At 35.9% G+C, this 27,928-nt stretch overlaps 1 protein-coding gene across 1 annotated transcript in view; it reads left to right on the forward strand.

Annotated features, from left to right (window-relative positions):
- The first annotated feature begins 1,065 nt into the window (after nucleotides 1–1,065).
- Nucleotides 1,066–27,928, forward strand: part of Remo (Remoulade) — a 148,639-nt gene continuing 121,776 nt past the window's right edge. The window contains exons 1-2 of the mRNA XM_081764108.1: nucleotides 1,066–1,328; nucleotides 19,785–20,099. Coding sequence (XP_081620234.1) covers nucleotides 19,864–20,099 — 236 coding nt within the window. The 5' untranslated portion in view covers nucleotides 1,066–1,328; nucleotides 19,785–19,863. The remainder of the gene's footprint in view (nucleotides 1,329–19,784; nucleotides 20,100–27,928) is intronic.

Genomic DNA, 27,928 nt, shown 5'->3' on the forward strand with positions numbered 1-27,928 from the left:
GAAAATCAATTCTAGCACAATTAGGGAAAAAAGCAAGGCCAACTTGACTCTGACTTGACCCCGAAATTTAAATTGTTGATAGGCCTAACTTTGTTATTTTGATAGCACATACGATGAAATTTGGGCATTAACCAGCACTAACATAGCACAAATGAATGACATGATTTTTCTCCGTCCAAAACTGGTGTGGCCAACTTGATACTAATGCGTACTTAGCTTGCGAATTAGTAGTGTCTAAAGCTGACCATAGACTTTTTAGGTACTGAATTTTGACGTTTTATAGAACAAAAGATTCCAGTCTATACTTATATTTGCACAGATAAAAGAATTGTGACTCAAAAGGTAAATTTCGTGACTTTTTCTTGACTTTCATAACCGTTTTCTGATTTCATGATTTTCGTCACCGGTAGACACCCTGTACAAGGATTTCTTCCTACGAGACTTATGTGTCTATACATATGCCATAAACAAACTGTGCCAAAACCCAAATTAAGTCGTGCTAGAAACCCACTACAAGCGAGAATGCAATCTAACCGATTCAGACTAGGAGCGCAGCAGGGGTCAAAGTGCAGGGTCTATGCTCGTCAGTTGCAAAAACTATGCGCGTAAACAAAAACCGTGTAGAAAAGTTTTGATATCGCATTAAAATCATATAGGTTAGAGCACTTGTAACTTTATGCTTGTAAATATCAATACAGGTTTCGTACATCTTGCTGAAGTATCCCATCACTGGAAATTAATATGCCACACCGTTATCTTTCACATGCACTCAAGAAGTTACTTTTTCATACTTTTCATTTATTTTAAGGAGTTGTCATTTTTTTCATACTTTTAATTTATTTTAACCTCAGAATAGCCCTTACAATGACTTCACACTTGTAACAATATACTTGTAAACGTGAAATACTGGTTTCCTACATTATAAAAAAAAATCCTCCAGCTCCAACACTGCAGTTGAATACCCTACTCAATCCTCCTTCGCATGAATTCACTTGTATTTACCGTAAAATTACCATGTGTGAAAGACTATCCTTAATCAGTATTCTGAGATTACTGAGCAGATCTCAGCGTTAACTATTGGAGCACACATTATGTGCATTGATTCAATCTCTTGTTCCACTGAACATGAAACGACCTGCTGTCTCCGCCTTTGGTATTTGCACCAATGGCTGCGTTTATTTCCATCTCGATTCGTTCGTATACTATTTCAATATGGCGGAAGCTTAGTTTGACAGGTTATAGTAGTTATACGAGAAGTAATACTTGTTTTTATATATGAAGCATGAATTGGGAACAGTACAGCGAGATGATTTGAAGACAAGACAATGGTAATATGATGTTTTAGTGTAATTTAACATAAAAGAATATTGACTTTTCAGTTACAATTTTTGTATTATATACCGATTAAATTTTAGGTCGAGATACAGTATTTAGTACGAATTACATTTCTGATATTTTAAAATATGTGTAAATACTTCATTCTTTTCTTAAGTTATGTGATTTTAAGTGCGTCAAAGCATACTTTATGATTAGAAGTACGTTCACAGCAAAAGCGTAGGATCAGTAACTTGTGACTGATCGTATTCCTAGTATTTTAAATTGGCATGAATTATTTATAGCTAAAATCTTTTTGGAGCTAAACTTTACAATGCCCGCTCCAGTTGGTATTCTTACGCAGACACGAGAAATTATACTCGATTAATTGTAACGAAATGGGTCCACTGTTCCAGACTTCCCTAACACTAATCTTACCTGACTTTACTTATCCCTACACTGCTTTATTGTACTCGGTGCCATCCTATTTTAGGGAGGCGTAATGGTAAAATCTACGGAAGAAATGTTACTTGATTTCACAATAAAATTTTATAAGAAAGCAAATTTTTTTCGGATTGGGAGACATACTGTAATGAAGTGTTTTCTTGAGTGCAATATACAAAGGGATCATAGAAGTTTTGCGAAGTTGTGCCAGACGCAAGACAAGTGTTATTAAGTGGTTTTCTACTATCCTCGTTTATGCGTGCATCCATCGTTACTGACGCTCCTGCTCCCTACAGACACACCCAATGCGGGCCCCATGCACGTATGTGAAGTTGCCCCCCCCCACTTACAAATTTCGATTCGAAACTGAAGCCAATGGATTGTTTTTCGTTTGTTATTGATTGTTTTGAAGAAAAAATCGTTTGTTCCGAAAAACGTACGGTCATTTTCCAAAATAAAGTTGGGGGGCAACTTCATGCTACCCCCCCACTTTCAAATTTCGATTCCAAACTAATGCCAATCGTTTGTTTTTCGTTTGTTATTGATTGTTTTGAAGAAAAATCGTTTGTTTCGAAAAACGTAGGACATATTCACAAAATAATATTGGGGGGGCAACTTCACGCTGCCCCCCACTATGAAATTTCTATTCCAAACTAAAGCCAATCGTTTGTTTTTCGTTTGTTATTGATTGTTTTGAAGAAAAATAGTTTGTTTCGAAAAAGTTACGGAGATTTTCACTAAATAAAATTTGGGGGTTGGCAATTTCCCGCTGGGCTTTCTAGTATGAAATGTCGACTCAGAACTGAAGCCAATCGTTAGTTTTTCGTTTGTTATTGATTGTTTTGAAGAAAAAATCGTTTGTTTCGAAAAACGTACAGTAATATTCAAAAAATAAAGTTGGGGGGGGGGAACTTCACACTAGCCCCCCCCACTTTCAAATTCCGATTCGAAACCGAAGCCAATCGTTTCATTTTCGTTTGTTATTGAATGTTTTGAAGAAAAAAATCTTTTGTTTCGAAAAACGTACGGACATTCACAAAATGAAGTTGGGGGGGGGCAACTTCACGCTGCCCCCCACTTTCAACTTTCGACTCCAAACTGATGCCAATCGTTTGGTTTTCGTTTGTTACTGATTGTATTGAAGATAAAATCATTTGTTTCGAAAAAGTTACGGAGATTTTCACTAAATAAAATTTGAGGGTGGGCAATTTTCCGCTTGGCCCTCCACTTTCAAATATCGATTCGAAACTGAAGCCAATCGTTTGTTTTTCGTTTGTTATTGTTTGTTTTGAAGAAAAAATAGTTTGTTTCGAAAAACGTACAGAAATATTCAAAAAATAATGTTGGAGGGAGCAACTTCACACTAGCCCCCCACTTTCAAATTTCGTTTCTTTTTCGTTTGTTATTGATTGTTTTGAAACGATTGGCTTCGGTTTCAATCGAAATTTTAAAGTGGGGGGGGGTACTATGAAGTTGGCCCCCCGAACTTTATTTTTTTGAATATTTCTGTACGTTTTTCGAAACAAATTATTTTTTCTTCAAAACAAACAATAACAAACGAAAAACAAACGATTGGCTTCGGTTTCGAATCGAAATTTTAAAGTGGGGGGGGGGGGGGCTAGTGTGAAGTTGTCTCCCCCCAACTTTATTTTTTGAATATTTCTGTACGTTTTTCGAAACAAACTATTTTTTCTTCAAAACAATCAATAACAAACGAAAAACAGTCGATTGGCTTCAGTTTCGAATCGAAATTTGAAAGTGGGGGGCCAGCTTCACATACGTGCCCCATGCTGCACTCCTGCCTTGACCCAGTTAGATAGCATTTTTGACTATCTTATTGTAGGCTCTGACTTCTTACTTTCTCAAAACAAAATACAAAACCATGTCATGATGGATATTGTGTTGCAAGTATACGAGGGGTTGCTGAAAATTTCGTGTCTTCGCTAAGAAAAAAAATCAACGTCAGAGGTCCGAGATTACATATTTACTCAGCGTATTCCCGATTGAGATCACTGCATTTTTGACAGCTTTGTTGAAGCTTTTCTAGCATATGCTATAATAATTTGATTGTTTCTCAAACCAGCTCTCAACAGCCTGTGTGAAGTCAGAAATGTCCTCAAAACGGTGACCTTCAGATATTTTTTCAGGTTGCGAAGTAGAAAGTACTCGTAAGGGGTCAGGTGTGGGAAGTAAGGTGGGTGGTAGATCTATTGGCAGCAACAATGTTGGACTTGTGTACGAGTGCATTATCGTACAACAACATGATCCCTTTTGTGAGCTTTCCAAGGCGTTTCCTCTTAATTGCTTTTTTCAGCTGGTCTAGAAGATTAGCATAATACTATCCGTGATAGAGGCGCCATTCAATACGAAATCCACCATTATAATGCCATATTTGTCCCAGAAAACGAACGCCAGGACTTCTTTTGCCGATTTTATGGGTACAGAACTTTTTTGAAGGGGGGGGGGAAACCAGTATGGCGCTGTTCTTTTGACTATTCCTTGACTTCGGGATCATAAATATGGAGCCAGGTTTCATCCTGTCACTAGTCTAGCCAAAAAGTCATTTGTCCTTTCAAAATAGGCCAATGTGACTTGGGATGCTTCGACAAGTTCCTTCTTTTGATCCGTACTCAAAAGTTTCGGCAGTCATTTCGCTGAAACTTGCACATGTTTAGGACTGGTAATAATATAACCAACTCGCTCCTTGGAGATGTCCAGCAACTGGGCAGTCTTATTGGCGAATATTCAACGGTTCTCAAGAATCATCACATGGACAATATCACATGTTTGCTGATCTGTTGAGGTTGACAGTCATCCGCTGCGGGACTCATCTTCAACCATGTGTGTAATTGCCAGTCTTAAAACGTGATACCCAGGTTTTTACTTAGCTGTATAAAGGACATTTCTCTTCCGTGTTTGGCACATATTCATATGAATTTCCTTTGCAGACTTTCCGTGAAGCGTGGGTTCTATTCCCGGTGGGGACACTTGGTCGGAAAAGTGTAACAGCTTGTTCAGATCAGCCATCTTGAGTAAAGTTTTTCCTGGGTTTCCCTCATTTAACATCATGCAAATTCCGGGATGGTACCTAACATAAGGTCTCAGGCCGCTTCCTTCCTTCCCTTTCATCGAATAGTGTGCTCGCCGAGGCACGTCATCCCTCATATACGTGACGAAGGCCTTAGATGCCGACAGCCCAGAAATCTAATTCTTTCCGTGGGGCTATAAGAAACTTCATAACGGTCCTCAGCTACTACGACGTGAAACTTCCTAGTGCCTCTTCCATCTCACCTTCTACCTGCAATGACAGATGTACAATTAGGATTCAATTGATTTTAACAGCAGGACTCCCAGTAAGCAACTATTTGTCACTTTTTGCAACTATTTGCAACTTTTTCCAGTGTTGTAGGCTAGAAATTAAAAAAAAAAAAAAAAAAAAAAAACAGTAAAAGTGTTTGTAGAGCATGTTGAGGACATAAATTGTTCATGAACAAACCTGCATTTGAATTTCCCTCCATTGTGTACATTCCCTACTCACTCGTGTTCAGGGTTTGTCCAAGTGGGCCCAGCCCGAAAACACCCACCGGTTTTTTTCGGGTTGGACTCACCTGAAAAAAAATTTAAAACCCACCTTAGTTTTTGAGCTTGTTGTTAGTATATTATCGGTACAACTAAGGTGATCACATTGAAAGTGATTTTTATCAGATTTTGGACTCTCCTTGGTCGAATTAGATGCTTTCATGTTAGAGCTGTTTCATTCAATGTCAGACCTATATAAAGTTTTGAGTGAATAAAAAATCTTACCTTAGCTTGAGATAATTATAGAACAAATTAATCAGGGTGTCTACTGGTCATGAAAGTCATGAAAGTAATGAAAAAGTCATATATTTTGCTTAGTGGTCATGAAAGTCATGAAAAAGTCCTTTATTTACCCAACTGGTCATGAAAATCTGAAATCTCAGAGTATATTTTTATACTTTATACTTTTATACCTCATACTGCATGTACTGAAACAGTTGTATCAGGTCAGTAATTGTGAGAATTTCCCCCACCAGTTAGTGCTGGCTAACTGGTACTTTACTGTCTTCCTAGCTGCTCCCATTTCATCTTCTAGTCTCTGTAATATAGTAACAACTTTTTACTGTCCAACTTTGTGATCTGCTATTTCTTTACTTGTAAGAAATGTAAATTGTGTATTTTCGGGCCTTTAGACTTATGCAAATAATATTATTCGTTTGAGTTTGCAGATTTTAAATTTGATGATCTATTTTTTTAAAACGAATTTCTTTTATAATTTGTTTTGTCTTTGGGCAGTTCTCTGAGTGCTTAATTTTAGACAAATTCTGCTAGATGGATAATTATACTCAGAATTAAAACTTCAAATACAGTATAGAGTGATTAACTGGTAAGAGCAGGCCCGTATTTAGGTAAGTGCTATTCTGTGCTCGAGCACAAGGCGGCAGAATTTTAGATTCTTTCTTTAAGATTCACAATAAGTGATATTTACGACTAGCAACCCGCATAGCTCCGATGCACCACTGATGGTAGGGGTTTATTATTACTAATGGTAAATTTTTATCGCCATGGTCATGAAAATTTGAACAAAAAGGTCATGAAAAGTCATGAAAAAGTCATGAATTTACTTTCTGGTATTCCAGTAGACACCCTGTTAATGTATGGATTGTGTTTATAGCCTATTTGAAGTAAAATATGCAATTTTATGTTGTGGAAAATACTTTCTGTAAATAGTATGCTCGGTGACGCTCTGGGACGTTATCCGTCATACATTTCACGAGTTTAAGGTCATAGATGCGTGTACCACCAGTAAATATGTAAATACATTAGTAAAGCTATTAGTGTTATTTCATGCATTAGATGGTAACACAAGTATTATTCAGTAAAATTTGGCTTTCCAACAACAACAACAACAGTTTAGTTCCGTCATTAGTTGCTACTCTTCAAATAATCATTCTGTAGAATCGAAATCAGCAACAACGTAAAAATTCTTGTAAAATTTAAGAAGCTTAGTTCTCGGAGTTCCGAAGACTAACTAACGCTACTATTTCAGGTGCTGAATTTAAACTTTCGTACTAGATTAAGTGTCGATGTACAGTAAAGAAAGTTGCATTTTCGGGGAAAACCCGTCATGAAAAAAGTGCTCGGGAGATTCCCATTGAACGTACAAAGCATCGGAAGTGAATACTTCAACAATAAGACTATTTATTTTAAGCTGGAAGATATTTATTCATTTAAGACATTTTGAAACATTTACTTTATAAAATAAGAATTATCTCTTTGTTAATTGTTTTAAATTCATTTTCGAGAAAGAACCGTCTTGCTAGTACCAGGGAAATTCCCGTAATTGAACGCGCCAAGTATCGGAAGTGAACTTCAACAATAAAACTATTTATTTTCCGCTGGAAAATATTTCCATATAAGATATTTTGAAACATTTATTTTATAGTACATGAATTATATCTGTTTTAAAAATACCGGTAATATATTTGGTATTCATACTGTACTCTTCGAACGTTACTGAGGCTCCTGGAATGATTCGATCTAACGTTAATGAGGCTCCTGGAATGATTCGATCTACATTTGTTCGTTTGTCTTCCTGTACCACAGACATATTACAAGGTACAGCTTCCGGTTTTTTTAGTTTAAATTTTCTAGGTACAAGCACGAGACACACTAAATTTCCTGCATAGATTTTTGCTGCATACCAACGTAAAATTTCAAAATAGCGGCATTTTTTTTTTTTTTCAAAATAGCAAGTATCTACGCTACAAAGCGCAATTTTCGGTCTTTTAAAAAAGTTTTCAGACTAGAAGCACGAGACACTCTGTATATGTATTTTGGGGACAATCTAACGTAAAATTTCAAAATGGCGACCATTTTTCAACTAACGTATATCCACGCTACAGGGTGTAATTTTCGGACTTTTTAAGTTGAAATTTTGAGGGTAGAAGCAAGAGACATTCTAAATTTGCTGTATAGATTTTCTCGACGATCCAATATAAAATTTCAAAATGGCGTTTATTTTTTCAAAACAGTAGTGAACAGAAAATTCTTGCAAGTTGCGACGATGACAAACTGAAATATAAATCACATTTTAACACTTTTACCCTAAAGACATGGAAATATTTTGAAAAAACCCAATTAAACCCGAAAAAAAACAATAATACCCCAGTAAACCCATATGGGCCCAGGTGTGTTGGGTGTTTTTAAAAAATACCCGGGTTTTTTCAAACCCTGCTGGTGTTCTGGAAGGGAGTGAATCCACCCTGTGGAAGAGCCTGCTTCCAGCTTGTTGAATCTACGAATTTGCTTTTTCTAAGTGAATTTTCTTTATTACTCTTTTTATAATATGTTAAAAGTTGCCAAGCTTTACAGAAAAGCTATTCATTTCATTTTTATTTCACTTCAAAGTGTGAATCTTCTAGTTGAAACACCCAGTAATGGAGCCATGTTGTGTTTCCCTGTAGGCCATTGTTTTTTTGAGTGCAAAGATTGTAATTTGAGCGTTCCAGAAAGTCCGAATCGAGGTATCGCGTTTTGGATGATTGGTTTTAGCGAACTGATGCTTTTGGACACAAACTATCATCTTGGTTAACAAAGAAGAGTGAAGTGGAAATGTTCTGTCGTGTTTGTAGTGCAACAATAAACATTGAAGGAAAAAGATTTCAAGCTGTGTCACAGCATGTGTCAACATCAAAATATGGTACAAATACAAAGGAGAAACTGAGTGAGCTCCAGTTGAAAATCTGCCCGACTAACATATGCTTAGGAACTGAAGGTTTCGTAAGTACTGATTTAACTGATACTGCGAGTTCGGTAAGTCCAGTGTCTTTGCCGTCTCCAAACCAGCCACCTTTCGCTGATGCAATAACACCGATCAAGCTAAAGTTCAGCTCAGAGTATCATGCAGCTACCAGAGCAGATTTTGTTTGGGCTTTACATGTTGTTACTCAAAACTTATCTGCAGCATCGTATGATAATATAGCTGATGTTATATGATCCATGCTTCCAGATCCAAACAGTTTTCCCAGAAACTTTTGTCTTAGCCATTCTAAACTGTATGTGTTGACTCATGCTTGAGAGCCATTTTTTCACAAACAGCTTTGTGAACTACAGTTTGCAATTCGTTATTGGAGCTCTACTTTGCAACTTGCGTCCATTTTTCATTGGACACGAAAAAGGTGAGAACATCCATAAGTACACTTGTTAAGTGCTGGATTTACACAATTTAAACAACCCAGTTTTCTTATGCTGGAAAGTGATGGACCAAATGCCAACAGTGTTCAGAATCACATCTGAGTTTGTGCAAAATGTGCCTGGCTTACCGTTACTGGATATTGTTAGTTACAATATTCATACTGTTCATAATGAGTTCAGAAAAGGCTTGCAGATATTTGGTGATGATGTCTGTAATCTTATCATGATTTACAATTTTTTTTTTCTATGGATGGCCATCGTAGTGGGAAGATTTTGAAAGAATGGCAAAGTTCTAGGACCAGGGTTTGAAAAAACCCGTTTTTTTTTTTTTTAAAAAAAAGCCAAACCCACCTGGGGTATTTCGGGGTTTTTTGGAGGTATTTTCGGGTTTAATTGGTTTTTTCGAAATATTTCAATGTCTTTGGGGCAAAAGTGTTGAAATGTGATTTATATTACAAGATTACCATTGTCACAACTTGCAACAATTTTCTATACACTACTGTTTTGAAAAAATGGCCGTCATTTTGAAATTTTACTTTAGATCGCCGCCAAGATATATACAGTAGAGTGTCTTGTACATTTATTCTAAATATTTCAACTTAAAAGACCGAAAATTTTGCTTTTTAGCGTGGATACCCGCTATTTTTTTAAGCCACTATTTTGAAATTGTACGTTGGTATGCCGCCAAAATCTAAACAGGAAATTTAGTGTGTCTCGTGCTTGTACTCTGAAAATTTAAACTTAAAAGATCGAAGGTGGTACCCTGTAGTAGGTGTGGTACAAGCAGACGAACGAACAAAAGTAGATCGAATCATCCCAGAAGCCTCAGTGACGTTTGCCAAATATGAACACCAAATATATTAATTTAACAGCGTAAAATAAATGGTTTTATTCTTTGAAGGTCACTTTCGATATTTTGTGCGTTCAATTAGGGGAAATTCCCGAACATTTGTTGCAAGACGTTTCTTTCCAGAAAGTTAATTTAAAACAATTAACAAAAAGATAATTCATATTTTATAAAGTAAATGTTTCAAAATGTCTTAAATGAAATTAAATATCTTCCAGCGTAAAATAAATAGTTTTATTGTTGAATTATTCAGTTCCGATGATTTGTGCGTTTAATTGCGGGAATTTCGCGAGCATTTCTTTCGTGACTTTTTTTCCCTCAAAAATGCAGCTTTCTTTACTGTACATCGAAACTTCCACTAGTACGGAAGTTTGAGTTCAGCACTTGAAGCAATGGCGGCTAATGTTAGTGTTGCAGCGTTGCGCAACGACCGAAGTATTACAAGAAAATAATGTTATTAGCAATAATAGTGAAGAACAGAAAAAATACTTTGTAATACTCTCATATATACTTTAAATAACAAATTTTTTACTTTCGTAACTGTCCGTTTCGTTAATCCGTTTCAAAAAGCGAAAAATAATCCGTCACAGAGTCTCAAATTTATATTGCGTTGCAGTGAGCTTACAACGACCAGTATCCTTCAGCGCGGCAATTGGAGGAATGTTAAGTCTCCTTCCCCTATCTCAAAAGTTAAAGGCTCTGGTCGTTGCAATACTGCTGCAACACAGCACGGTTTCCAGTGAACGAGAAGGTTTTTCGCGCTAAATTTCACTAGCAATTAACAAATGGAATTTGTTTTTATGCATTTCATATTTTTAAATTACGGGACTATACTGAAACAAATCAATATAATGACAATTAAAAAAAAAAAAGTGATTGCAGAATTACAAAATAAAGAAAATACGTAGTAGAGCAGAAAACAAATGAAAGTAGACCCGCATGTACAAGTTAATTCTTAGCTTATATAGATAATGAAGGATTCTTCTACAGTAATTTGTGAACCAAATATTAATTAGTCAATATGTAGAATTCCCCTCCCCTCTGTGGATAGTATTTTAATATATATATATTTCATTCATAAAATAAGTATATTTTATACTCTTGATAATTTCCACATAAAACTGTACGATAGGGAATGCCACATTGAATTTGGGACTAGTTAGCAATACTCAGGGGCGTAGCCACGAGGAGGTCCACCGGGTCCGGACCTCTCCAAAATTTCGAAACTTAACCAACATTTGTAGACTTTCGTAACAAACTATACTTGCTTAACAGAGAAATGATTGATGTAGGCTAAGTATTTTATTTTACGCCTCACCATGTACCGTACTCTTTCTTTTCTTATAAAAATAATCGTTCTATCATTTTTTTCTAAAAATATAGGTGACAGTAATTAAGAATTACTTATTGTCTTTTCGGGTGCAGTATAAGACAGGTTCGCTATTATATAGATGTATTGGACATCCCGCAAGTACTTTCGATTCCTCCCAGCTAACATTTCTGGATGTAGAACTGGCATTGCTATTTGTTTTGACGTTCTTTGATTTTTGGCTTGTTACATACTGATCCTACATCTGGCGGGTTTCAAGGTTTGCTTTCCAGAACGTATGGCATTGATAAGCATTGTTTCGCCTCATGTGGAAGTATATTGTGTTCATCGTGCATTGCGTAACAACCAAGACGGATGATTTGGAATATATTTTTTTTTTCTTTTACGCACATGTGTGTGTGTGTTGATGCATGAATATGTGACATTCACAATTCATATACCAGTACCTCTTTTTTGTATCAGCTGTTTTGGTTATTAGATTTAATTTTATTGTGTGTGCTTTAATTCTGTAAATAACTTACAAATTCTGAATGAATTGTATACCATGACTTCTGTAAATAACTTACAAAAAAATTCCTAGCTTTCAACTGAGGAAAATCTTGCAATTAAGGCTTAGACAAAACAAGCATTCAGGAGAGTGTTCGAAAAAAATCTGGTTTAAATTTACAGGACATTTTATGGCAGAATGTTGTTTGCACTAGATATATCTCCACAATTTATTTTAAATTTTCCTAGATAAACTGTGAATAAAGTATGTTCAATGTACATTTTTTATGACACTAATCTCTGCTACGAACTCTCTTCAGTCTACGCTGAAGAGGAATTTGGATCATTATCCGGGACTGAGTTTGCTAGAATGAATTGTTCGCAATAATCTAGAAAAAATATTTAGTGAATCTAATAAAGCTTCTGAAATTAATATTAACTATACCTATGGCGTCAGCAAAAGAAGAAAAGTTTTTTCCACATCAAAAAGAACTGACACTTTCAAGGAATTGAATGTTCCAAGAAAGGTTATCACCATTGGTTATGCTTTACATCGAAAAAGACCTGATAATAAAAATACCAGAGTTCAACCGGCATGTATTAGGGAGGTTCGCTCCAATCAGAGAGAGGAGAATGAACTTACTAATTAAGGTGATCAATCGAATAAAATGTTTTACATTTTTTATTTTTTAAAAACAGGATTGTATTTAACATAGCATTTGGATCTAAAGTTATGCTGATTAGTCAATGAGTCTACTTTAAATCTTCTGTCTCCGATCGTTCGTACTGCAACACCCGAAACCACAATCCACCGGCCGCCACTGACTTGAAGTAGTAAGTGTTCCGTAGTTTTCGGAACTCTGAGAAATAAGCTTCTTAAATTTGACAAGAATTTTTACGTTATTGTTGGTGTTGATTCTAAAGAATGCTTATTTGAAGAGTACCAACAAACAACTGAACTAAACTGTTATTGTTAGAAAACTAAATTTTACTGAAGAATACTTGTGCTACCATCAAAGGTAAGAATTAATACTAATAGTTTTACTAATGCACTACATATTTACTAGTAGTACCGGCACATGTAGCTTCAAACTCGTCAAACGTATGAGGGATAACGTCCCTTGGCATGGCCGAGTCGGCGAGCGCACTATTCACGGAAAGTATTTTCTAAAATATATGTTTTTTTCAAATAGGCTATAAGCATAATCAATACATTAATTTGTTATATAATTATCTCAAGCTAAAGTAAGGTTTTTTTCATTTATTCAGTGCATTCAGAATTTATAAAGGTCTTATGTAGCATATTGTATACCTTAACGTTGCAGCATTTAATTCGCCCGAGGAAAGTCCAAATTCTGATAAAAATCACTTTCAATGTGATCACCTTAGTTGTAGCAATAATATATTAACAGAAAGCTCAAAAACCAAGGCGGGTTTTTTCGGGTGGGCCAGGGTTTGAAAAAACCCGGGCTTTTTTGAAAAAGCCCAACCCACCTGGGCCCATATGGGTTTTTTCGGGTTTAATTGGTTTTTTTCGGGTTTAATCGTTTTTTTTTTTCGAAATATTTCAATGTCTTTGGGGTAAAAGTTTTAAAATGTGATTTATATTTCAAGATTGTCATTGTCACAGCTTTGCAACAGTTTTCTACTTACTGCTGTTTTGAAAAAAAAAAGTGGCCGCAATTTTGAAATTTTACATTCAATCGCCGAGAAAATCTATACAGCAAATTTAACATATCTCGTGCTTCCACCGTCAAAATTTCAACTTAAAAGATAGAAAATTGCGCTTTGTAGCGTGGATACCGCTGTTTTGAAAAAATGACCTCCATTTTGATATTTTACGTTGGTATGCCGCCAAAATCTATACAGGAAATTTAGTGTGTCTCGTGCTTCCATTCTGAAAATTTTAACTTAAAAGGCCGAAAGTTGTACCCTGTAGTGTGTGTGGTAGAGGCAGACAAACGAGTTGAGTTGATTTTGTTTAACGTTCCTTTCAGCAGCGAGGCTATATGAGACGGGACCTACTGATTAACGTGGAATCCGAACCACATGAGCTCCTCCGGGAAGCAAACCCGGGTCCCACACCGAAGACGCGTACACTAACCGCATAACCATGAAGGAGCTCGGCAGACAAACGAACAAATGTAGATCAAGTCATCCAGAAGCCTGACTGACGTTCGCCAAATATGAATACCAAAAGGGGTCTATTAATTTAAAACAAAAATACAATTCATGTTATGAAATAAATAAATGTTTTAAAATGTCTTAGGCCCTATATGAAATTAACATCTTCCAGCGTAAATAAACCTGCCATATTTTCTCCATGAGAATATGGGACACCTCAGTCCCCCCACTTCCTCAGCTTTCCAACACAATGCAATGAACTGTAGTCTGGTTATGAACAAAAGTATAATAGGACGCGGTGGCTCAGTGGTAGAGCGTTCACCTCTAGTGCATGGGGTTCCTAGTTCGATCCTAGCTTGCGCCAAGTAAGCTTTGTGGTGGACAAACACCTTGTGCGTGGGTTTTCTCGGGATTCTCACGTTTCCTCCCAGTTTGTTCATTCCATCATTTCATTCATTTCTCATCATCACCGTCACCTTGAGCATAGGAAGCATAACCGTCAGACTAAAACTAACACATTTCATTTTATTTATTTTTTTTCAATAATATAATAGGCGAAAGTTCACTAACCAGCAGATGCTTTTCTCTGTTCGTACCCTGCAATTAATTGTATAGACTAAAGATGCCTAAAAACTTACGATGTGCTATAAAAATGCTTTACAGGAAAACAATATGCAAATTATTTAAATCAGTGGTAAAATCTACTTTCAATATTTTTCGCGCGTTTAGCAATATTTATTTACATGGCTGTATGTGCCAAAATTACGTTTGTGAGTTTAATCTAATGAAAAGCTGATTATTCTTCGTGTGTCGTGTGTAATTGTCAGGACCAGATTTACATTTTTCTAAGACCTAGACCAAAGCACAATTCTGTGCCCCTAGCCTCTGAAAAAGATTATAATTCTTGTTAACATATCTAATGTGTTGCTGGAGAAAAGGCAAGCCATCTTCCCTGTGTTTGTAAATGTAGAAACACTCAAAGCCATTATATATATGTATGTATGTATGTATGTTCCGCAGAGTATCCGAGTTTCCATCAAGTGCGATGGAAAAAGTAGCATTGCAAATTTTGCTCGCTATCAAGTCAAACAGGGTGGTGTAATAACTTCCTCGAAACTGTTACATGCAACAGCGTACTGTTCATTCACTAATAACAGGATTCGCAGCCAATGTCAGAATTTTTTGTTTTTCACTTTTCGAATAAGCTGATATTGATAGCAGAAATGGAACGGAGTTAAAACTCGGGACATTCCCGTTTTTTACGGGACGTATGGCTGGCTTAAGCGTAAAATAAATAGTTTTATTGTTGAAGTATTCATTTCCGATCCTTCTGAGTTTAATTCAGGAATTTCCCGAGCACTTCTTTCACGGCGTATACATCAAAACTTCCACTAGTACGGAAATTTGAACTCAGCACTTGAAATAGTAAGCGTTACATAGTCTTCAAAACCCCGAGCATTAAGCTTCTTAAATTTGACAAGAATTTTTACGCTATTACTGGTGTTGATTCTACAGAATGCTTATTTGAAGAGTAGCAACAAATGACTGAATTAAACTGTTATTGTTGGAAAACCAAATTTTAGTTGAAGAACCTTGTGTTTTACATCAAAGGTAAGAAATAATACTAATAGTTTTACTAATGTATTTACATATGTACTATTAGTACCGGTATCTATGACCTTAAACCCGTCAAACGTATGAGTGATAATGTCCCTCGGTGTCGCCAAGTCGACGGGCACAATATTCACGGAAAATACTTTCTAAAGTACAAAATTGCTTATTTTACTTCAAATAGGCTATAAGCATAATCCATACATTAATTTGTTCTATAACTATCTCAAGCTGTTTTTTTTTTTCTTTTTTAAAATCATTTAGTGCATTCAGAACTTTATAAAGGTCTTATGTTGAATGTTGTTGTATACCTTAACGTGAAAGCCTCTAATTCGCCCAAGAAAAGTCTAAAATCTGATAAAAATCACATACAATGTGATCACCTTAGTTGAATCGATAATATACTAACAAATAGGTCAAAAACTCAGGTGGGTTTTAAAGTGGGTTTTTTCAGGTGGGTCCAACCCGAAAAAAACCCACCGGGTTTTTTCGGGCTGGGTCCACTTGGGCAAACCCTGTCTAGAACACAGGTCCCCCATCCCATTTTGCTGAAATAAAGACAGAAAACAACGTGCCCTGCGGGGTTCTAACCCGTCTTCACTCGCTAACGCTCACTCGTCAATACTATGTGAATTAAATATTAATCTTTGGTACAGAAAGGAACCAACCTAGCTACCAGGGTTGGCAAAAACCATGGTTTTTATTGAAAATACCGAAAAACCAGTTTTTTTTTTTTTTTTTTTTTTTAAACCCGGGTTTTTTGTTTAAACCAGGTTTTTTGGTTTAAATAATTTACTCAGTGTATTTATATTAAATATGGACAGAAATTAGTTTGTTTCGCCTTGGTGTTATTATGCAACAACAAGGTTATGCTGGAAGGGGTCACATAAGCTTAAAGCGGAATCTAAACCGCTTCTCGACTTACATCCAAGAGAAATTGTCCATTTTGACACGAAACCGGGACTAATTGGTCACAAATGCGATTGCCGACTCACTCACGAAGGACTCCTGATAAAAATACGTTGTACTGATCTTTACATAGATCTAGTTGTTTATATAATTGTCAAGAGTCATTTCAGAAGGACAAAAAGAAAACAGTTACACAAGTAGAATTATATATAAATCGGGAAACTCCCGCCTTAGCCATTGGGAAAATCCTGTTATTACTTTAAATGTATTTGTATATAAAATTTTAAGGTCAACATATCATAATCACTACGCTAAAACTGAGGTATTAAATGACAAATTTGGTATGTACATATCATTCAATAAAATTAAAACAAAGTCAAATCCAAATTGATGTTGAAAGCTACGTAGGCAGTTGATAAATTTTGCCAAGTTCTATCAATAAGAGGCAAGCTTGTCTTCTTTATAAAACAACAGGCATTCATTCAAGTAGAAATATATAATTTGGTTTCGTTTCGTGTTTAGGCTTAACAGCCTTATGAAATACCAAGGTTATCACGGAAAAGACTTGCGCTTAAAGGGACACCTCGAATCGCTACTTGGTTTACACTTGAAAGATGGGTTGTGATTCGACCGAGAATTGAACACGAGACCCCTTGATTAAAAGGTGAAAAGTAGATAAACGTAATGCGGATGGTTTGATATGTGGAAACGTCACCATGAAGTTCACACGATTTAAATTTTTTTTTTTGTTTAAACCAGTTTTTTTTTTTTTTTTTTGAAAACAAAAAAACAGCTGGTTTAAACTACCTTGGTTTAAACCAGCCAACCCTGCTAGCTACAAATCTATATAGGGGGACCAGTGTTCTAGAACCTTCCGTGAAAGAATTCAGGAAAAGACAGGAACATAAGGCATCGTTTCATCAACCATGTCTCTTCTCGCTGGTTGAAGTGCGCCCTCTGTGGAACGTTTTACAGAACAGTTTCCAGCCATTGAATATTTCTTTTTCTTCTCATTTTGTCTTCCTTTTTTTTTTTTTTTTTTTTTTGTCTCTAATATATATTGTTGAATAGAAAACAATATGGAAAGATGTTAAACAAAGAACCTACTTATTCAGTATTTTGAGCAGCTGTTCAGTATTTTATTATGTAAGAAAATAATAATCACTAAATTATTTTATATTGTTGATTACTTTAGCACTACAAAACTTGTTAGTTATGTTTGCTAATGAAACGTTGGCGTTACTTGCTATTTCTTTAGTATTTGGAAAGGAAAAAATATGCTTTGATCTAAAATTCGACACGTAATAATACAGGGTGAACACAGAAACAGTCCCAGGTTTCAAATTAGTGTAAATTCAATATGCGAAGGAATATTTTGCTGAAATTTTGAACAGTGATTCATAAACTCAAAAAGTTTTTGTAGCAATAATTGAAATCACAAACACTCGATGTGTGCGCCACCTGTAACGCGGGAAATATCGAGGCGGTAATCTAGCTCCAACCACACGTGAAGCATATCCGGTGTGATGGAGTTGACAGCATCACTGGTGCGTTCTTGGAGATCGTTCAGAGTTGCGGGTAGTAGAAGTGCATACACTTTGTCCTTCACAAATCCCCACAGAAAGAAGTCACAAACAGTGAGGTCAGGTGATCTTGGAGGCCACTTGCAAAGAACTTGATCATTGACTCCAGAGCGCCCTATCCATCGGTTTGGGAGATTCTCGTTTAGAAACCTGCGTACAGCACGATGCCAGTGTGGCGGCGCTCCCATCTTGTTGTAGAACGAAGTCGTTTATCTCTGCATTGCTAAGTTGCGGAATCAACCAGTTACGTAGCAATGCTAAGTAACTTTCACCTGTAATTGTTCGTTCCTGAAAGAAGAACGGATCGTGCACCCGACGCTCTGACACTGCACAAAAATCTTTGATTTTCGGTGAGTCACGTTCCACATTTACAGTTGCATGAGGATTCTGGGTTTCCCATATCCTTACATTGTGTCTATTCACCTTTCCACTTAAGTGAAATGTCGCCTCCTCGCTGAAAATGATCTTCGTCAGAAAGTTTTCGTCGTCCTCCATGAAATTTTGCATAGTCTCACAGAACTTACGGCGCTTTACCTTGTCTTGTGGGTATAACTTCTGAACCAACTGCAGTCGGTACGGGTAACACCGCAAACGCTTGCGTAAGATCTTGCTTACTGTTGTTTTGTGGCATATGCAACTCTCTGCTAGTTTTACGTGTAAACTTCTGTTGGCTGTGTACGAAGGCTGCTCTTACGCGTTCCATAGTTTCCTCGGAGACTGGACGTCGCCCCGAATGTCCTTTTCTTTGATCACAAATGCACCCCGTCTCAATAAACGTTCTATGCCACTTCACAATGGATTTGTGTGTGGGTGGATCAGCATTGTCGTTTGAAATCACGCTGCACTCTCACAAAACTGCTTGTTTTTGCAAATTGTAAAACGCACCAGCTTCGTTGCTGTGGGGTGAACGCCATTTTCGATGTTACTGCCCTCTAGCTGGCCTGGTCAGAACTAGAATTCTGAAAAGATAGATGGGAAAATACTTTGAGTTTACAGAGCTCTGTACAAAATTTCATGTAAATATTCAATTAAATGTTAATTATATGGCACTTTAAAATCAGGCTGTTTCTGTGCTCATGCTGTATTGTGTTTCATCACGTAGTGTTTTTCTTTATGTTGATTATTTGGTAATGGTGAAAAAAGGTTTAATTGCCTCATTTTATTGATCAATGCCTATTATTATTATTATTATTATTATTATTATTATTATTATTATTATTATTATTATTATTATTATTATTATTATTATTATAGATTTGAGAATTTAAAGCTATGTCTGAAGTCGTAGAAGGGGTCAGCCAAAATTCACATACAACCAACGAGCAAGGAGGACTGAAAGGGGGAGGCGTGAAGTATGCAGTTTTATGAAGTTACCACATTGAAGAAATCGACAGTGGGTGGTCAAAATCATTGTAGGTTTTTACAACGTTTTGGGACAGTTAACGAAATTGAGTTATTGAATAACTGAAACTACACCAGCTATCGAATATGTGTTAGCTGAATCTGAGAAAATATTCATAGTAGTAATCCTACCAAGTCAGTTATTTCCTTAAATTCTGTTTTTGTCCCGATTTTGACATTATTTCCGTTATACATTACATGTATGTAAAATAGAAGCGTTAAGTTTCCGTATCGGCTACTAGATTAAGTATCTAAAGCAGAGTGGACGCTTTACGATGTTAAGTTACAAATACAGTGTATCATGTGCTTCGGATAGGTTTATATGAGAGAATTTTTCAATAAATTATTTGCTGGTGAGAACGTGGATAACGATCTTTATAGGCGTTGCCAAATTTATGCCTTTGTGAAAGCGAAACTTAAGAAACTACTACTGCACGTTGGAATTTTGGCAGTGTCATGGTGTGTATTCTTGTGTTATTTTGCTTCTATCCCATAATAAAATAAAATTCCTTTCTTTTAGTTCTTCTGATGCCACGTTGGAAGGACATAAATTGTCGACTAAGATGGAAATTCCTGCGTTGTGGTAAAAGGCATTCACAATGTGGAGAAGATTTCAGCTTGAAACGGAACTATTATTTGCTGTGTTCATTGGACTAAGTGCATGGTTTGTTGTGGGTCAAGAACCCTGTCCATTTGGATGTATATGCCCGAAAATTCGGCCTCAAGGATTTGGCCAAGTGGAGGGAATTAAAGTAAAATGCAGCAGTTCGGATAGCAAAATATCTTCCTTAGCCAGAATTGATTTTCAGAGCTCTCCAGAGAACGTGGTGCATCTGTAAGTATTTTTAATTTCTATTTGCGAAGAAATACGGTTGGAAAACGTGATTATAAGAGGAAACTGTAATTAATCTGATAACTATTTTATTACTAGTTTAATTTGTCCAATTCCGAAGTCCAACAATAGTCAAGATATTACCAACTTTCGACCCATAGCAATATTACCTGCTTTTGCCAAAGTATTTGAGCATATCTTGTATCGACGAATCCTTAATCACGTCAAACCGGTTATCTCAATTAAACAACATGGCTTTATTTCACAAAGATCCACAATAACAAATCTTGCAATTATTACAGATGTTATAGCGAATTCATTAGATGTAGGCAGCCAAGTAGATGTGATTTATATTGACTTTGAAAAAGCTTTTGATAAAAATCATAACATATTACTAGAAAAATTAAAGCTTTTTCACTTTTCTCCGTCCCTGATTAAATTCTTCTCATCATACCTATCTAATAGTAAACAATCCGTTCTTTTTAATGCATGCAAGTCTAAAGAATATATTGCATCCTTAGGAGTCCCTCAGGGTTCAAATTTAGGACCATTATTATTTTTCTTGTTTATTATAATTATTTACCTGACTGTATTCCTGACCATGAAAAATTACTATATGCCGATGATCTAAAAATATATGCTAGAATCAATTCTGTGGACGACAACATAAAGCTACAGCAAGGTCTAGATCATATTGGTAACTGGTGCTCTTCGAATCAACTTGGGGTCAATGAAAGCAAGTGCAAAGTATTATCATTCACTAGGAGCAAATCTCCTCGTTACTTTAATTATGAAATTAATAAATATATAGTAAATAGGCATGACTCAGTTAAAGATCTTGGTGTTACGTTTAATTCTAAGTTAACGTTTGACAATCATATTGTAAATATAACAAGCGAAGCATTCAAGCTATTAGGATTCATAATTAGAACGGGAAAAGAATTTAAGAACTATGCAACATTACAGAAGTTGTACAATGCATATGTTCGCTCAAAGTTAGAGTATGCCTCTACTATTTGGAATCCGACTCACATAAAACATCGCAAGCAATTAGAAAGAATACAAACATAATTTTTTAAATCTCTAACATATAAAGAAACTCACATTTATCCTACATTTGACAGCTGTAAAACCATACTTGCTAACTTTAATCTTCCTACACTAGAACAAAGGCGACATATGATGGATTTATTATTCATTCAAAAAGTAACGCAAAATATTTTGGATTGTCCTGATTTAGTTTCTTTATTGAATTTTCATGTCCCCACATTAAAAGTACGTAGAAACACTGGTCTTTATTACTGCAGAAAATCAAGAACTAATATAATGATGAAATCACCAATCTGGAGGACAACAGCTTTGTATAATAGAATGTGTACAAATAACAATGAATTTGATATATGTGATATGTTGCCTAAGAAATTTCGGAATGCCATTATCATGAGTTATCAAGAGTTGTGAATTCAAGTTATGTTATCAAGAGTTACGAACATGTAATTGCCTATTTTACAACACTGCAATTGGGCTATAGCCTGTTGTGTTGACAATAAATAAATAAATAAATAATATAGATTGAAGAGTTACTAAAGCTTATAAAAGGTAAAATTAGTGAATAATTATGAATAGCTTATTGTATTTGATACAGTAAAAGGAGTAATTATGGTAATGCAGTTTCTTTAAAAGTTGTTCAGACCTAGTAGTGTTCTCATATTTCGAATGTCTCGCTGAAGCTCAATTATGGCATATTAATTTAGAAACATTATCACATTCAAAATTCTGGTATATACTATAAGGTTAATGTCTGGCAGCATACTACAGAGGTTGTTCAGCCTACGTTTGGCCGATTTCGTTCCTTCCCCCTCCCGGGCAGAATGGACTCACCCTACCCGGCTCGTGGCTTCCTGCAGTGTTGTGCAGTGGCTTCCTGGGAACGGAGTTGTTTTTCCGCGCGGACGATAATAACGCACAAAACAGGACCATTGTTGTGAGTATTGTGTTAAATTTGTTTCCAAGTGTGTGAGTCCGCTCTGTGACCAAAATGCCGCCCAAACTAAGCTTGTTTACAGAAGACTATGTTGCAGCTCTTTATGACGCCCACTTTAGTGTTTCTGTCATTAGAAAACAGTGCAAAAAGAATGGTTGCAACATCAGTTTAAGTGGAATAAAAAATGTTATTAAAAAGTACAAGGGCAACGAAGCTCCACCATTTGTATCACCAACGTAGTTGCCAAGGAAGCGGGAATGCACCAAGGCCACCTCCACGATGCAGAGGAAACTTCGCAAAATGGCAATGCAAGAAAATCCGCCAACACAAAGGTGTATGGCTAATCGTCTTGACGTGTCTTTGGGGACTGTGAGCCGGACGTTACACCATCAACTCAAGCTGGAAAAAGTTATGAAAGCTCGCGGCCATCTTTTCATGGATGCCCACCAAAAGGAAGGAAGGGAAACGCCCGGAAGCTGTACGAATGGCATCTGGCAAAACAAAGGTGGATGTACGTCGTAACGCTCGATGAAGCATGGATTTACCTTTCCGACTGCGGCAAACCGAGAGCCATAGTGGTAGGCTCAGTGGTAGAGCGTTCACCTCTGGTGCTTGGGGTCCCGGGTTCGATCCCAGTCCCCGCCAAGTGAACTTTGTGGTGGACAAACACCGTGCTCGTGGGTTTTCTCGGGGTACTCCCGTTTCCTCCCACTTTCTTCATTCCACCATTTCACTCATCTCTCATTATCACCGTCTCCTTTAGCCTAACCGGCATAACCGTGGGACGTAAAACTCAAAGATTTCATTTCATTTCATTTTTTCATGGCTCAGAAAAGTTCCAGTACTATGTAGGGACAAGTGAAACAATTTTTTATGAATCGAAAAATTTTCTGTCGTGTATTATGGAGAAATTGAAAAACTATATAAGTAGAAAAATTTTCGTCATTTTGAAGCAAAAAGTAAGACATTTTATGATAGGAAAATTTTCATTATGATGTAGAAACAAATGGAAAAACTTTTCAACCTGGACTGTTTGAAGACAATGTATAGTGATCTTAGGTGGAAAATTTTCCACTATATTTTACTGCACATTGAGCTATAAAATTAAATTCCTGTTGAGGAAATTTAAGCAGCAACAAATTATAATTTTCCAGTCAGCTTTCGGAAACCTGAAAATTTTTAATATTTCAAGTTGCAAGTAAAAACTTACATAGTCTCTCTCTCTCTCTCTCTCTCTCTGTGTGTGTGTGGGTGGGTGGGGGATCGGAGGGGTGAGTGGTGCAGTGCAGTGCGAGGAACATAAACCACGTTCGTAGTGTACAAATATCCCATCCCATTGTTTAAAATGTAACCAGAAAACGAAAAGAAACCTTTGTGAATTTATCAGTTATTTCAAGAACAGAAAATGCCACTACTTCTTCACATATACACCTGCCTATGTAATGAAATAACTACATAAAAGTTCCAGTTCCTTATGAAGATTATTTTTGTAACAGAAAATAGGAAGAAATGCGTTGATTTTATTGCGTTTAAAGCTATGAGCAAACATCAGCTTACGCGTATTAAATTAACGAATTATGATTTTGTGAAGTCAAAGGTGAATTTTGAGGGAAGAGTATATTGAAGTTTTTGAAACATTTTTGCAGAAATGATGAATCGTTAGATTTTCACTTCATGAAACTTTTTTCAGACAATGTTTATTACAAACAGATTTTACGGCTAAACAACGGTGTAGGAATAAGTGGAGTATGTTTTTATGAATCACTGATTTACATCAATTACATCACTGATTCAGACTTAAGCAAAAGTCTGTTGAAAAGCAGATTAATGAGGGAAGAGGAAATCATTAACAGTAGAGTCACAAAGCTGCTAATTTAAAGTGGTCACTGAAACTTGGCTATGGACGATCGGAAGCTAGTAATTTGGTGTCATTATTCTGTTTTTCTTTTTTTGTTTTTTTTCTTCCACTGAGAATCGAACCTGGGATCACGTGTACAAAAAACACACGCACTAGTCATGGACTAGCGGAAAGGGCGCTCTAATGTGGAATTTTAAGTTTTTCCAATTGGTACTGTGCAAAGTTAAAGATACAGTTAACACCGAAACAGTAGTGTCCTCGTGAAATATCGAACATAGCTTTACGCGTGCTAATCTTTGTAAGTTCTTAAGGATCTAATTTTTCTGCGAACTTCACTGATAAGAGCTCATGAATGCTTCCTAGTATAAAATGGAATTCTCATGTTGAGATGTATATGAAAGTCAATAAACGTGCGTACTTTCAATCTCACCCTTCAAAGAATTTAACATAGTTTTGCTTATAAGAAGCGAAGTAACACGTTTGTACTTCTCCCTCCTAAACGAACAATTATCTACATGAGTATTACAATTTTCTAAATGTTATGAAAGAAATTCAAGAAGTCTCCCATGTATATACACAGTGCTCGAAAACAATTCCTTCTGATCTAATAATACAAATCCAATTTGATACGTAGGCCTACATATTTTAGCCGTAAATTATCTAGACACCAAACTCGTATTTCCAGTGGCCAGAGTGTTTTCAAGCTCTCGCTCTCTCTCTCTGTCTTTTTTTTTTTTTTTTTTTCGCTCTACATATATTGAACGCTATTTTTAAGCGGTATTGTAGAAAAATGCGATGCAAACATAAAATTGGATTCGCAAACTGCAATACATCAATGATTATAATTTATTGCGAAAGGCAGGTATTTTTGCAACAAAAGACAGTATATCATTATCTTTCCTTTATGCAGAATGGTTCGTTTTCGATCTTGATAGAGTCTAAGCTTAGTGATGAATATTAGTCGAAAACTAGACGTTTTCTTTTAGACATTTATTAGGTTCTCATGAATACAATCTACTACGTACTATAAACCATTAGAACTGACAACGAGAGACATCATATCCATTCGATATTGTTTTTTACCTGTATAGAAATCCCTTTCAATGGACTTTCAAAATGCAAGATCCAAACTTACGTTTCGGAATGTGATCACTAGGAAAAGCATAGAATTTTATCGACGTTTTCGCTTTTCTCCTGTTTTCTCATAGCTATTTCATATCATTGACTCACATTTTGCTGCGCTCTTCTGGTTTTCACTAAAATGGTGAAAAAAAAAAAAAAAAAAAAAAAAAACAATATCGTTTTAAAAGTTTGAAAAATGGGAAAACGAACTGGATCCGAGTATCATTTGGCTACATTATGAGCTGGAAAATAAGCACATTTGTGTGTAATTAAGGTATTTTGTTTTGGGCGTAAAAATTAAAAATCGCTTTATGCACTGCATAACCTAATTTTCCGTTTCTTGTCAGCATTGTCAGTTCACACTTATAAAAAGCTCCAAATTGACACATTCAAAAGCAGTTACACTGTCGTTCCTTTTTCTTTACTTTGCTTTTCATTATCATATGTACAGATACAGAAAAACTTATTTTTTATTTCATTTTCACGTAAAACAACTTCTTAATAATACGCTTCATTAATGTATTGGGAACAGCTAATACAGAACTTTGCACAGCATTTTTTCTCATAGTTCAATTATATTATCTAACGCTACAACCGATTTCCCTATTAATGACGTATATTAAGTGTGAGAAATTAGGATATTATCAAAATAAATTGTAGGAAATTTGGATTTCCAATTTCCGTATAGTATGATATTTCTGTTACTCTTTGTTTTTTCTTTTTTTTCTTTTCCTCTTATTTTTTTTTTTTTTTTTTTTTTTTTTTAAGGACTTGTGTTAGTAAGAGTGTTTTGACTGCAATGATATAATATATTGAGAACAAATGTAGACATCTTGTATAAATCTTCAGTACTGGTCTATATTCTGTAGCATCTCTTTTGTATAATAAAAGAATAAATAATAATAATAATTGAACTCTGACAGCTAATTCCTAAAACATTGAGAAGTTAAACATTAAAATTTAATATTACAATAAATACTAAGATACATTATAAATCGTGAAATTAAACTGGTATGTGTAATTATTGCAGTTCGTTAAAAGCCGTGATATTAAAAATATGTTTTCTTTTACTAGGTTGAATACAAGTTTAGCGCGTGTGTCATATATTGGAACTTTCAGATGCACATTTGTTAAAATATATTCTGAATTACAGCTGCTATCAACTATCCTTTCTGTAAATTTGTAATCGATCAATTTTCTCCTATGTACCAGTGGTTCAAATTTAGAATATTTTTTCCAGTAGTGTGACGTATTGCAGTAGTTATCGAGTCCAGCTTAAGACATTCTAATGAAACATTTTTGCACCATTTCAATACTAATTTATAAGTGTTTGTGTAGGCTGTTGCAAAGTAGCGACGCATATTCTAATTTTGAGCTTGCCGGGAGTTAATATAAATGGACTCGCGCCGTGTGAACTTTGTGGTGGACAAACACCGCGCTCGTGGGTTTTCTCGGGGTTCTCCCGTTTCCTCCCACTTTCTTCATTCCACCATTTCACTCATCTCTCATCATCACCCCTCTCCTTTAGCCTAACTGGCATAACCGTGGGACGTAAAACATAAAGATTTCATTTCATTTTTAATATAAATATATGTACGTGTCTGGTTGACAAAATGCAGGCCATTGTTTAAACTTGTACCCAATAATTATCTTACACATGTTCTGTATCTGATCAGTAAACCATAATAAAATTATCAAATATTACATCTAAATCCCTTATGTCAACTTCTTGCAATATATTACCTTAGATTTCGTATTGGCTGACATAGGATTGGGTTGGAGGTTTTCTTGTAACATAACATTGTCCTCAACACTATTGACAAAGTAAAATTTTGGAGGGGTTTAAAACTGTTGACAGGTAATTAATAAACATTAAAAAATAAATAGTCCGAATGAGGAATTTAGAACTCCTCAAAGATGAATGAATCCGACACAGTTAGAAAGATGATACGTATGTTTGACTCTTCTTTTAATGGTAATGTACGAGGGCGAGTCAAAAATTATCTACACTTTTGTCATAACTTTTCTTACATTGCACACTGTGTCTTCTGTCCTCGCATATTTTATTGTTATACTGTTGTGGTAATGCTGTGAAAGTGTGGTCTTAATTCCTCCATTTTTCTTCCTTCTGTTCAGATATACCATGGCTGTTTCATTAGAAGTTTGCACGAAAGAGAAACAACGAGCAGTGATCCGATTCCTCTGGTCGGAGGGTGTCAAAGGGTTAGACATTCATCGCAGATTATCATCGCAATATGTGAGAAGTGCACTATCACGTAAAACTGCGTTTTTTGTGGCTCGAGAAGTTTAAAAGTGGTCGAACAAGTGTAACGCATGAAGAGGGAGCAGAACGGACATCAACCTCCACTACAGATGACAACATTCAGCAAGCTCGAGAGATGGTTCTGGCGAATAGGCGAATCACTATCGATGAGGTAGCAGCTGCTTTGAACATCAGTCATGGTTCTGCCCATCAAATCATCCACGACAAGCTCAGTTTCCGATTTGCCTCAGATTTAGACGTGCAAAATGCGGTGCAAAAGTGGCTTCACGACCAACCGAAAACTTTTTATTTGGAAGGAATACGTAAGCTCGTTGACCGTTGGGCCAAGTGCCATTGATAAGGAGGGAGATTACGTAGAAAAATGATGTGCATAGTATAACCCTAGCTTCATGTAAATAAACTGTAGAATGAAAAGTGTAGATAATTTTTGACTTGCCTTCGTATTGTCAACGGAATCAAAAGCTTTATTCATATCAGTGCATATGACATCTGCTTGTGATCTGTTTCGTTGCGTAGGAGATACTATCTGTTATTTCATATAGGTTAGTTAAAATTGATTTGCCTTCATGAAAGTCGTGTTGTGG

Source organism: Thermobia domestica, chromosome 1, assembly GCF_964235325.1.
Source record: "Thermobia domestica chromosome 1, izTheDome1.hap1.1, whole genome shotgun sequence".
Lineage (NCBI taxonomy): Eukaryota > Metazoa > Arthropoda > Insecta > Zygentoma > Lepismatidae > Thermobia > Thermobia domestica.